The sequence below is a fragment of the Drosophila albomicans genome, chromosome 3, assembly GCF_009650485.2.
Source record: "Drosophila albomicans strain 15112-1751.03 chromosome 3, ASM965048v2, whole genome shotgun sequence".
NCBI lineage: Eukaryota > Metazoa > Arthropoda > Insecta > Diptera > Drosophilidae > Drosophila > Drosophila albomicans.
In genome coordinates, this window is record NC_047629.2 from 22,854,342 (window position 1) to 22,866,808 (window position 12,467).

The 12,467-nt window shown below is 38.1% G+C and overlaps 2 protein-coding genes across 2 annotated transcripts; both read left to right on the forward strand.

Moving 5' to 3' along the window:
* The first annotated feature begins 704 nt into the window (after positions 1-704).
* Positions 705-2,994, forward strand: LOC117567642 (actin-57B). Its single transcript, XM_034247748.2, has 2 exons — positions 705-864; positions 1,663-2,994. The coding sequence occupies exons 1-2, from the start codon at positions 825-827 to the stop codon at positions 2,751-2,753; spliced, it is 1,131 nt and encodes a 376-aa protein (XP_034103639.1). The 5' UTR covers positions 705-824; the 3' UTR covers positions 2,754-2,994.
* A 5,974-nt stretch (positions 2,995-8,968) lies between these two features.
* LOC117569184 (uncharacterized) lies at positions 8,969-9,472 on the forward strand. Its single transcript, XM_034250252.2, has 2 exons — positions 8,969-9,135; positions 9,192-9,472. Exons 1-2 carry the CDS (start codon positions 9,066-9,068, stop codon positions 9,314-9,316), a joined length of 195 nt encoding a protein of 64 aa, XP_034106143.1. The 5' UTR covers positions 8,969-9,065; the 3' UTR covers positions 9,317-9,472.
* Positions 9,473-12,467: the final 2,995 nt, after the last annotated feature.

Below are 12,467 nucleotides of genomic sequence, written 5' to 3' on the forward strand. Positions count from 1 at the left end.
TTATGAAAAAATCAAGAATATAGGCTGTGTAGAGCAGGGGGATGTGGGCGCGGCAAAATGGGAACGAGGCAAAACGAAACGAAATTAATGTTCGAAATCCCCCCACGACCTAAAAAGAAACCAAGAATTGCTGCTACACAACGTAAAAATACCAACAAAACGTATACAAGTATTTTTTTCTGTTTGCTCTCACACACACGCACACCCGCGCAGTCCAAAGAGAGAGCGCAATTTAAGAGACAGAGGGAGAGCGAGAGAGCGAGATCGCTGGAGCAGCAGTCTTGCCTTATACGGCACTTTTGGACTCGTTACGAACTCTGGTCGGGCGTCGTCGCGCGCACGAACGAGGCAGCCGATGTCGAGATTGCCGATTGCCAACAGCACGCTCGATCATGCCGAACATGTTAGCGCGCTCTCGCTCGCGCCTGCAGCATCGCAGCATTGTCCAAAGGCGGCCCCCCTATGCTAAGGATCTATTTTTAGGCGCCACACAGCGACGCCCGAAGGTGGGCAGATATCCATGAGCGCGTCTGTAGCTGTATCTGTATCTTTAGCTGTGTTTGTTGTTGCTGCTACTAATGCTGATGCTTTGGATGCCACTGCTCGGAGGGGGGAGAAGACGGAGCGGCGGCAGCGGCAGCAGCAGCAGCGACTGCGGCTGATGTTCAATTTTCTTGGACGCCACGAAAATCGCAGCTGGTATAAAATCTGAATGCCAACGCGGGGATCGTTAGTCAGTCAGTTGTGTTCCAAAGCGTACACATTGCCGTAATTCTTGATTTAAATTCCCGTGGTACCGTAATACAAAACAAACTCCAGACAAAATGTGTGACGATGAGGTTGCTGCTTTGGTCGTTGACAATGGTGCGTATACCACAAAAGATAGAACCAAACCACACAATCAGTTAAACAGTCAAATGGGACAATCAAATGGATTATTCATACTCGTCCTACTAGAAATCAATGCATAACGCAAAAAGTGGATTACATTTTGCAAGGATATTTACAGTGCAGTGCTCGAAAGTGATTCAAGAAATTCTTAAGAATTTCCGATAATTCAATAAACATTGAATTTCTATCAAAATTCAAAAACTATGAAGAGCATCAAACATTTTCCAACACATTCGCAAAGAATTGTGATATTTATCAACATTTCGAGATAATATTAAAATTTCCGCAATTTCTATCTAAGAATTGCGAAATTCCCAACAAATATCTACATTTTTTGTCACATTCTACAAGAATTGTGATAAAAACGAAAATTTCACGAACAAATATCCAAAATCCACAAAATTCCACACATTCCCAAAAAGAATTGTGATATTTCCGACGAGTTCCTGCATTTGAAATGAATTTCCTAGTAATTTGGGATATTTTCCCACACAGAATTTGAGTTCTATGAGCTCCCCAGAATCATTCTACACAGAATTTCAGTTCTATGAGCTCCACAGAATCATTCCACACAGAATTTGAGTTCTATGAGAGAGCTCCCCAGAGTCATTTGGCTAGACATGATCAGTTTTTTTAGTCACTCTTGATACGGAACGAATTTGCGATACTCGAAAGGCAAATTTTCCGCTAGTTGTTCCCCGTAGACTGGGCAGGCACAAATTTCTTGTGGTTTTTGTTAACCGGACGTATTCTCTGTCTATGATGATGCAGGCTCCGGTATGTGCAAGGCCGGTTTCGCCGGTGATGACGCACCCCGTGCCGTCTTCCCCTCCATTGTCGGTCGTCCACGCCACCAGGGTGTGATGGTCGGTATGGGTCAGAAGGACTCGTACGTCGGTGATGAGGCCCAATCCAAGAGAGGTATCCTCACCCTGAAGTACCCCATTGAGCACGGTATCATCACCAACTGGGATGATATGGAGAAGATCTGGCATCACACCTTCTACAACGAGCTGCGTGTTGCCCCCGAGGAGCACCCCGTTCTGTTGACTGAAGCCCCCCTGAACCCCAAGGCTAACCGTGAGAAGATGACCCAGATCATGTTTGAGACCTTCAACTCGCCAGCCATGTACGTCGCCATCCAGGCTGTGCTCTCCCTGTACGCTTCCGGTCGTACCACCGGTATCGTTCTGGATTCCGGTGATGGTGTCTCCCACACCGTCCCCATCTATGAAGGTTATGCCCTGCCCCATGCCATCCTCCGTCTGGACTTGGCTGGTCGCGATTTGACCGACTACCTGATGAAGATCCTCACCGAGCGTGGCTACTCTTTCACCACCACTGCTGAGCGTGAAATCGTTCGTGACATCAAGGAGAAGCTGTGCTATGTTGCTCTGGACTTCGAGCAGGAGATGGCCACCGCTGCTGCCTCCACCTCCCTGGAGAAGTCTTATGAACTTCCCGACGGTCAGGTGATCACCATCGGTAACGAGCGTTTCCGTTGCCCCGAGTCCCTGTTCCAGCCTTCCTTCTTGGGTATGGAATCGTGCGGTATCCATGAGACCGTCTACAACTCCATCATGAAGTGCGACGTGGATATCCGTAAGGATCTGTACGCCAACATTGTCATGTCTGGTGGTACCACCATGTACCCCGGTATTGCCGATCGTATGCAGAAGGAAATCACCTCCCTGGCCCCATCCACCATCAAGATCAAGATCATTGCTCCCCCAGAGCGCAAATACTCCGTCTGGATCGGTGGCTCCATCTTGGCTTCCCTGTCTACCTTCCAGCAGATGTGGATCTCCAAGGAGGAATACGACGAGTCCGGCCCTGGCATTGTCCACCGCAAGTGCTTCTAAGCATTTACACCACCCACTCCACCAACACCACCACCTGCCGCATAGCGATGCATGCTTGGCTCTTAGCCTGGTTCTGTATCTGCTATGTGTATGGGTCATTAAGAACAAGAACAACAACACAACCATCCAACAACATCTGAGATGCTTTTGAATGTCATTTAACCAATGTGTCATCCCTTGGTTCCAGATTATTTTTGTACTGACTGAACACTCTATCAAAATGAAAACGAACCCCATTTAATTGTTTTTTTGTGTTTTCATCGAATGTTAATTATCTGATTATTTTATAAGAACTACCACCTCCTCTTGTTTTGTATATAATAACATCATCAATAGTATTATGGGGTCTATTGTTACGAAATGTAAAATAATCACATGAATGTAATTTAATTAAAAAAAAAATTTATAATTATTTATAAATAAAAACGATTTTTTAGATTTAATTCTTTTCTAAAAATAACAACAATATGGTTTTGAGCACTGTCGAGTGGTTCATTCAGCAACAGTTGGGGCGGGATATTCTTGATCTATCCAGTTTGATCTAGATATACCTAAAACATTTCAAGCATTTCATCTTTGTAGTGATCTCTTTCATGGTCTTTGGATGAATACTTCTGGTTTTGGTTTTCTATTTCTGGTTGCACCTCGAAAGCTTTTCCAGGCACACACCCCGTTTCATATTTCCAAAAGCTTTTCGGGGTATTCATTTTGAAAAGCCAAAAATATTCTCGAAATGCTTTTTCGGCATGTTGTGTGTATTCGAAATATTCAAATCTTTATTTTTGGATATTTTTAGCAGACACCAAAAGGCATTCCAAAGCCAAAGCAGAGAGAAGAAATGCTTGTAGCATTTGTTTATAAAAAGTAACTCGATAGGCCATGACGCAGATTGCCACATAGAACATAGAACAGCTTCGCCCTGAATCGCATAGTTAGCGATGATCAAAGACATTTGACAAATCACTTTGAATTTGTCTGTCGAATCTGCGAGCTTCAGAGAAAAATTAGAGAAATGCATACCCTGTAATTATAGAATTATATTTCGGTATTCATTTAAGATACATAGATTTGCAGATTTGCAGAAATTTAAAATCTGCAAAGTACTACATATTGTAGTACAAATATACATATTCAATATTAATTGAATAGTTCAAGATTGATAGAATTTCAGTAGAGCTTGAGAAATCTGTAGAAATACAAAATTAGGTACTAAATATTAGAATTATGTAAAAGGAGAAAAATAGATTGGTATTTCTATTAATTTGTTATAGTATTTATTAAGAAATCCTAGAGATCAATTAAAACGATTCTAGAGATGGATTACAGCATTTATTTATTTATGTATAAATAAAGTTTATTATATATGTTACCAATCACAAATAATATTTAACTTTGTAAATTAAATCAAATTGTATATTTATACACTATTAAATACAAAAATAATGATATGTTTTTATTATTATACGCTATATTTTTCTACTTTTATTTTCATTTCTATTGTATCTTCACATACATTTGTCAGATATTTATAAACCCATTAACCTACAAACAAATTTTATTTAAATTTCTGAAACAATATCCGGATGTTTAGTTATACCTTCTGTATCATAAACACAGAGTATTGATGGCACTGCCAACGTCAATTATGGCCAACAGATTGCCCAAAATTAGCGACAATCTAATGCGCCAACTGCAATGCAGACAAATTAGCTGCTGCCCCTTGGCTGGCATTATGATCAATCTTGTGCAACGAATGTTTCTGCCACTAATTGCGGCTGCAACAAATGCACGAAAGAGACAAGTACTGACTGAAAGACAGAGTCAGACAGTTGGACAGACAGACAATTAGTCAGCGGATCGTTGGGGCGTTTAATTAGAACTCGATCTTCATGAATGAAATGCAATTTTTCGCGGTCGCCAGCTGAGGATGCGACTAAGAATGAGAATGATGAAGATGCGGATATGGATGTGGATGTAGATGCTACTGGGGAGCTGCAGATGGGTAATTAATGAGTGCGAATTTTGGCCTAGAGCCAGAGACGCGTTTGGCTAATAAGTTGCATAGCCGAATGACTGCTAAAATGGGCGCATGTTGCATGCAACACTCGCACACACATATACGCACAACAAAAGTTGATGTCGTCAATTCTGATTTCGGTTTCTCAAGCGAATCACTTTACAGGGCGCTGCACAACAATGCCAAAGTCAAAGGCGAAGCTTAAGCCATGCCATAAAAATGCAGAGAACCAGCCCACAGATCCAGAGTCATAATATGTAGTAAGTAAAAGTCTGCAACCCCAAAAGGTTCGGCCCACTAATCAATTTGCACAAAAACAAAAATAAACACGCACACAATGAGGGAATAAGCACGTCGAAATAATGCAATTTTCTGTATTTAATTTCCATACAAATTCGATTTGATTTGATCCATAATAAAGAGCACAAATACACTGAAGTACCACGATGACGATTTCGAGTACTCATAAATATTATATCGTACTCGTACTGCGGAACGTCCCATATGGTCAATTACGTGCAGCACAAAGCAAAGGGGCACATCATGTTCTTCAAGGAGCTTTGCGACCGCCTCATGCACACACACGCACACACAGAGACGACTCTCACACACACCAGCGCACACACATTGTTTTCACTTCAATTATTATCGATGCCAACCAAAAAATGAAAAAAAAAAACCGAACTTATATTCACTCAAGCGTATGAAAAGTGCTCCTGAGACTTTCCAAGTTTTGCAAAAATTAAACAAGAAGCTTTGCAAGAGCTTTACAAAAGTTGCTTGAAAACATGTCAAACTTTTTCACAAAAATTATCTTAAACACTTAAATAACTGAAGCTTTGCAGTTTGACCCTTTTCAATTCATGTTAAGAGCTAAATTCTGAACGAATATAAAACGAAAATTGTCATTTTAGAAAAGTTGGCAAATAAACCGACTGAAAGCACATTATTCTTATAATCAGAATAATTCTTAAAGAAAATGTAGTAAAAGAACTGTTTGGTTAATAGTTAAAAAAATAAAAAATATGTATTTATTGTTCATACTCCTTTTTTGTTAATATTAATTCAATAAATAATATAAATAAATGAAGTTCTAATAGAACATGTAGAACTTGCTTCCACTACTACCATTATTTACTATTAACTTAAAAAATAAAATGATTATTGTATATAAATAAACTAACTAACATAATTAAGTAGAATGCATTCGAATGTTCATAATTAGTTCCAATTACTCCTAAAATTGCATATTGTTGTAATCCAATTTATAAATCTTAAGACTTTAATAGTAATAAATTTAATAACACAGATCAAAAATCAATCATAATATAAAGTACTTAATCACATGTTCGAAGTTTTCGTTATTATCTAATTCACAAAATCAGTTCAGTACTATCATCACCCAAGCTACGTTGAAATATCAACCCTCAAATATAAAATTAAGTCTATTACCAATCCAAAAACATGCTTAAAAATAGTAAATGCAATTTTAATAAACGAAAAATGTATGTAAAGATTATAAAATTGGAAATTGAATGAGCATTGTTGAGAAAAAGTGCAGACAGAACGAATATTGTTTGAACAAGGCGATTTAATTTGATTGATTTCAATTTGATGCCCACTCCATGATGCCGAAAGTGCACGCGATAAATATTCACAAAAAATATTCATTCGCATACTATTCGTATTCGTATGCGAAAAAGAATACTCGGTAATAAAAGCGTCACATTTGATTGCATTTTTTGTGTGAAATTGGGCTGACAATGTTCGCTGACCAAATAAAAAGAGGAACACGAATCCATTCAGCTGCAAATCGGAATGGGTGAGAGAGGTGAGAGAGTCTATAAAGGGGTGCATCATCATCGACATCGACATCGTCATCCTCATCGAATGGGGGTGATTGTGTGTTGTTCCTTTACACACACGCATGTCCTCATCGTCCTCCTGCATGGACTGCATGCTGGGTAAACGTGTTAGGGCTGAATCCACCAGCATCGGCACTGGCAACAACAACAACGACGACGACATCGAAAAAATTGCACTTTACGCAATTTATGTGCAAATTTCCTCAATGACTTTAAAGCAATGCCCAAAGGGGGAGGCAGCGATAATTCAGGCATTGAAAATGGCATTATAATCGCGCGCTAATTGACTCTAATCGACTTGCTCCTCTGCTACATTTTTGTGGGGGTATTTTAACCTTTAAGCCCAACCCAAGTCGAGTTGAGTTGAGCCATGAAATTGGTTTTAACACTTGAGTGTTGGCAACATTCTTGAATACACTTCCCACATACATTCCATTATCTTTTGGCCAAGACTTGAGCACTTGAAGACGCATAGTATTTATAGTATGAATGACACTTAAGCACACTTCAATTCAAGTGTGTGTGTGTAAGGTGAGTGTGTGTGATAAGTCTCTCATTTGTCTTAGCTCAAACATGAAATGCCCACAAATTAGTGCGAGTAATGCGTCTATTTAACAGCTATTTGGTAATTTAAATAAGCCGACGACAGAAGCGTCGACAATTTCAAACCCAAGTTCCAAAATCCTACCACGCATCACACACATATCCTTTAGCCTTCGTGTCCTTTGTGTCCTTTCACATGCACACACACGACGAGTGCTAATACCTGCCCGAATCGAGAGACATTTTCACAGCAATGAAAATGGGAAAATAATTATGCGCCTGATTTAACTGTAAATGCCTGCTAATTTCTCACAAATGCCAAATACATTTCACACTCTCAGTCCCGATCCCTTTCCTCCTCCCTCTCTCTCAATGTGTTTCGAGTGTTTTGCACTTGAATTTTGCTGTTGATTTTCCTTTCTTTCTTTTTTTGCGTTGTGTCTTTGCGAGGACAATTGGCATTTGCATTGGTCGAAAAACCTTTTTTAAACCTTCAAAAAGTGCCGCAGCTGAGCAGCAGAAGCAGAAAAAAATCTGCTGTTGCTCATAAAATGGCTTCACTCATCAAAATATGAGTTCATGTGTGTTGACAGCAGCAACAGCAAACATAAAAACTGAATAAAAGGAAAGAGTAAAGCAGCTTCAACAGTGATTGACCTGCAAATACCCTGTAGTCAACTCTGAAATTATTAAACACATTTTAATATAATATTCCGATATTGAATCATTCGTATTCTCTCTTTCCAACACAACATTTAATAATAATATCCTATCCTATCGTATAATATAGTATATTTATTTAATTTATGAATCGCAAATAATAAACTTCAATATATAAGATATCTTTGACGAGTCGAAAATCAGTAATTTATTAAAGAAAATAAGTTAACTTTATTCAAAAGTAAATTGAACAAAAATGAAAAATATTATCAGAAGTATATTGGTCATTTTTATTTTATTACTTTTCAAGTAAAATGTAATAACATTTTTTTAAATTTGCAGCAAATTCTCTTCCCGATATCAATACTGAATAAATCCGTTCAAATAAAATTTTATAACATATTAATTTTCAATTCCCAGTAACATTTTCTCCCAAACCTTTCAGCCACTTCTTCTTACATTATTATTTGCTCCTGTCTACTGTGTATACTCCACTTTATACCCTCCCGCCCAGTAGGTGCAACATTTGCAGCTGGCCACGCCCACTGCGATAAAAACTTCATTGCACTTCAATATGGTCTTGGAAGTGGAAAAAAGAAATGCTAAATTGTTGGCCACAGTCAAGGAAATGGCTGAGGAAATTCGCATTTATTATAATCGTCGCATAATCATGGGAAATGCGAAAAGTGAAAAGGAAAATTGCTGTCAATACGCAATAGAGCAACAATTGCCAGCAGATCAAAAAAAAAAAAAAGCAAATAAACTCAAATGAAATAAAATTAATTCGCCAAAGTCAAAGACCGAAGAAGACGTTGATAGCGAAGGCGAAGGCGACATTCACAATGCTCAAACTTTGCAATTTGTGGCGCGTTTCCGGTTTCCGTTGTCAGCGTGAATGACGACAGACGACAAAATGGGGGAAGCTAAGGGAATTGTCATCAATTTTGTTTGATGTGCCTTCTCTCTCTCCATCTCCCTCTCTCGCTTCGTTCGACGACCGATTAGCTGTCACTTAGCGGCAGTTAAGAGTGCCATTCAGTTTATTAAATCAGGCGTAATAATTGGGCCAAATCAAGCAACTGTATTTCTGAGTTCAACTCAATCTAGATGGCCTTGTTTTAGGCCATTACGATGAGATTATCGAACACATTTAGTTTGCCACTTCAAAATTCGAGCAGTTCGATTCGTGAGTAAAGCAAACGAAATTTTGTTTTGGAACTTTTAAAGATGCGTGTTGCACCTTCTGACTTTGATTGGCCCATCAATTCCTCCATCAATTATATATCCAATGAATTGGGTAAGTATTGAAAAAAGTATTCATTATTTATGTAGTCGATAACTCTCAGTTTGTAGAACGCACTCATTTGGCGCGTTCGCCGCAAGTGCTGCAAGAATTGAATTCCATAACTGAGCCGTGGAATGAAATGGGCCAAGCGGAAGGTGCACGTCTGAAGCAGCAATCAAATGTGGATCTCTAGGATCAACAATCATCGTCATCGTATCCAAATCAAAATGCAAAGTTGTGAGTAACAGCAACACCTGTCGAGCTGCCTTTTTCACCTGGCAATTAATCATGGAAACTCTGTTCCCCAAAAATACTCCGTCGAATATAATAAAAACAAACAAAACTAAAAGCGACAACAACTTGCACGCTATACTATAAGACTACAAAGGGTTGCACTCTGAGGGGTGCACTAAAGAGAGGAGGGTGTCCGGGGGAAGGTTAGACAAATACAAATTTGTGACAAAGTTACGGAAATTTAATTAAAATCAAATACGCTCTCATTGCCAACGCGCTTTTGGCCGACACCCCAGCCAACTCTTAGCCAGGGTGTTGCCAAAAAAGGGGTAGCAAATTCTCACTCAGCTGTGACTTGATAGTTTATAACACGCTCTCTCTTCCCCTCCCTCCGTCCTCTCTCTCTCTTTCAACTCCATGTGTGTGAATGTCACTAGTTTTCCGCGTCGTTTAATAAACAAAATGTAAACAAAGTTTAACAGCAATGACACACACACACACACAGTCACATACACAACGGCTCACATACACACATTCCTCACACTCTCACAATCTCGCACTCGAGCCTTTTGTTGTTGCTTTTGCCTTTTATTAATATTATTTATGAGCCTGTGGTTGTGTTTTTTTTTTTCTCTTTTTTTTGTCGAATGCCCGCGGCAAGGTGAATACAAAATATCTAACCATGAATCCATCCATTCAGACAGCTGCTCAATTTCACAGCGCATACACATTTGATTAACTTAATTTAATAGTATTTTTTGCTCTATTTAATACTTTGGCGTGTGTGTACACTGTACACACGGATCTTTCGCGTTGATATATTTGTTTGTTTATTTAATTTATTATCATTATAAATAAGCATGGCTCGTTCGCAGTTCGCAGCTAACGCCAAAACTTTCTCTTACCCCTTTTCCCATACACACACATGACTTTATTACTTTAAGGGTTTTATGGGTATCACGATTGAATTTCCAAGAAATAACCGAGTTAACCCCTAATAATAGACATGCGAACATCATAGAATATTGCACAGATTTACTTTGATGACTCCATTTGAATGCCAATACATTAGCACGATGAAATATTTAGTGTGAAACTTAATGTATGAGAAGTGAAGAATCAGAGCAAAGTTTAATCCCTAATTTTGTAGAGAATTGTTAAAATTCTTAAAAGTTACAAAAATTCAATTACTTGAAAAATTTTTAGATTAGTACTATTAAGAAATTATGAATCTTGAAACATAAAAAACTGTATACATATATTAATATTTTTAAGTATTTTAGATTTTAAATTTAAAGTATTTTATTATTAATATAATATTATTTTAAATTTTAAATCTTGAAACATAAAAGCAACACTCTACAATTTATTTCGTATTTTTAAGTAGCTTAGATATTATATTTATAAGGTAATTGTGAAGCTTGAAACATAAAAAATTTATATACGATTTATTTCATATTGTTAAGTAATTAAGATTTTTAATTTTGTTTATTTCAATTTTAATTTTATGTTAAATTATAAAACACAAAAAGATCAGTAAATAATTAATACAATATTTTTAAGTAGCCTATATATCAAGATAAAGCATTTTATAGAAAATTTGTCAAATATTTTAAATTCCAAGTTTCCTTCTCACATTACTCTTTTAATTTTAAGCAAATAATGAATACAATTCTTACTTTATTGCCCAATTATTTTAAAGCATTAATTTTTATTTACACAGTTTATTTATGTTGATAGTTCTTCCAAAATCGAATATAATATTGTATATAGGCAAATATAAATATTGGATCGAAATATCACATATTATTAGTGTCTAATTCAAAACCTAATATTTTAAAATTTATAAAAAAGTATTTGAACTGTAACTATTTTTACCATGTGTAAAATCTTCATTCTTCCCTCATTTTGTTGACAACAGCAACCACTTTTTCTTTTCACCATTTTTGCCAAAAGTATCAATATCAAAATGAACAAAACTAGCTACCTTAATACTTAAGACACGATCATTTAGATCTCTAGAGTCTAAAGATACAAATGAAAAGTAAATAGAAAATAGAAAATGTCGTCAATTAAATGCCGAAATGCGAGAATGTGTCTAGTGCCCATTGTTGAGGCAGAGAACCACCAGAAGCGACCATTGGCTAATGAGGACACAATTAACTGCACAATTGCACAGCAAGGACGAGGACAAGGAGCTGTGGGAGCTGCAGCTGCAGCTACCTGGACATTGCAAGCTGACCACGGCAAGGCGAAAGGTTGGCAAATCGAATGAAATGAGGCATGAAACCATTTTGGCAAATAGCGTAAACAAAAGCAACGGGGCTACTGCTCATTCTTTAATCGCAAGGACTCGCACTTAAGGACAACAGCCGAGATCAGTCAGCTGCTGCTGTTGCTGCTTGGCATCGATCAGCAAAACGATAAATAAGGCACAGCTTAGCTCATTGAAGTCAGCTAGAAAAAGGAAAGCAACAACTTCACTTCACTTCACTTTCTCTCGCCGACAATCGTAGCTCAAGTCTTCGTCTCCGTCTCAATCTCAGCTCAGAGGATCGTCGGCTTACTTTGAAATGCGCGCTGAGATCGAGACAAAAAGTATCGCATTTCGTTTAGTTCGACTGTCGCCAGGATGCTTAGCGAGTGGGAGAGCACGTCAAAGTCCTTGTGTATCCTGTCGGAAATTGTTGCAATTGCATATTGCGGTGTGTTGACGATCGTCAACCGATCAAATATGCGATGACATGCGATATTTGAGACTGCCACAACAACAGAAACTGCAACTGCAACTACAACAGCAACAGCGGCAACTGCTTCTCAAGTCGGTACAAATTACCGTAATTAACGTGGCGCTGTCCTGCGTCCTTCGTCCGTCGTCCTTTTGCTTTTGTGCAAAATGGCGCTCATTAGGCAGCTCCTTCAGACCGCGAGACAAGCTGCCATAATTATTTCGCTGACAACTTTTTGATGAATTAAATAATTTTTAAGTGCAACATGATGATGACGAAACGAAACAGCAGACGATAAGGCAGTTGAAATGAAATCTGACTTGAGCATCTGTTGAGCGGATTTAACTTGTTTAATTACCGCTGTATTCAGCCGCAGATGCA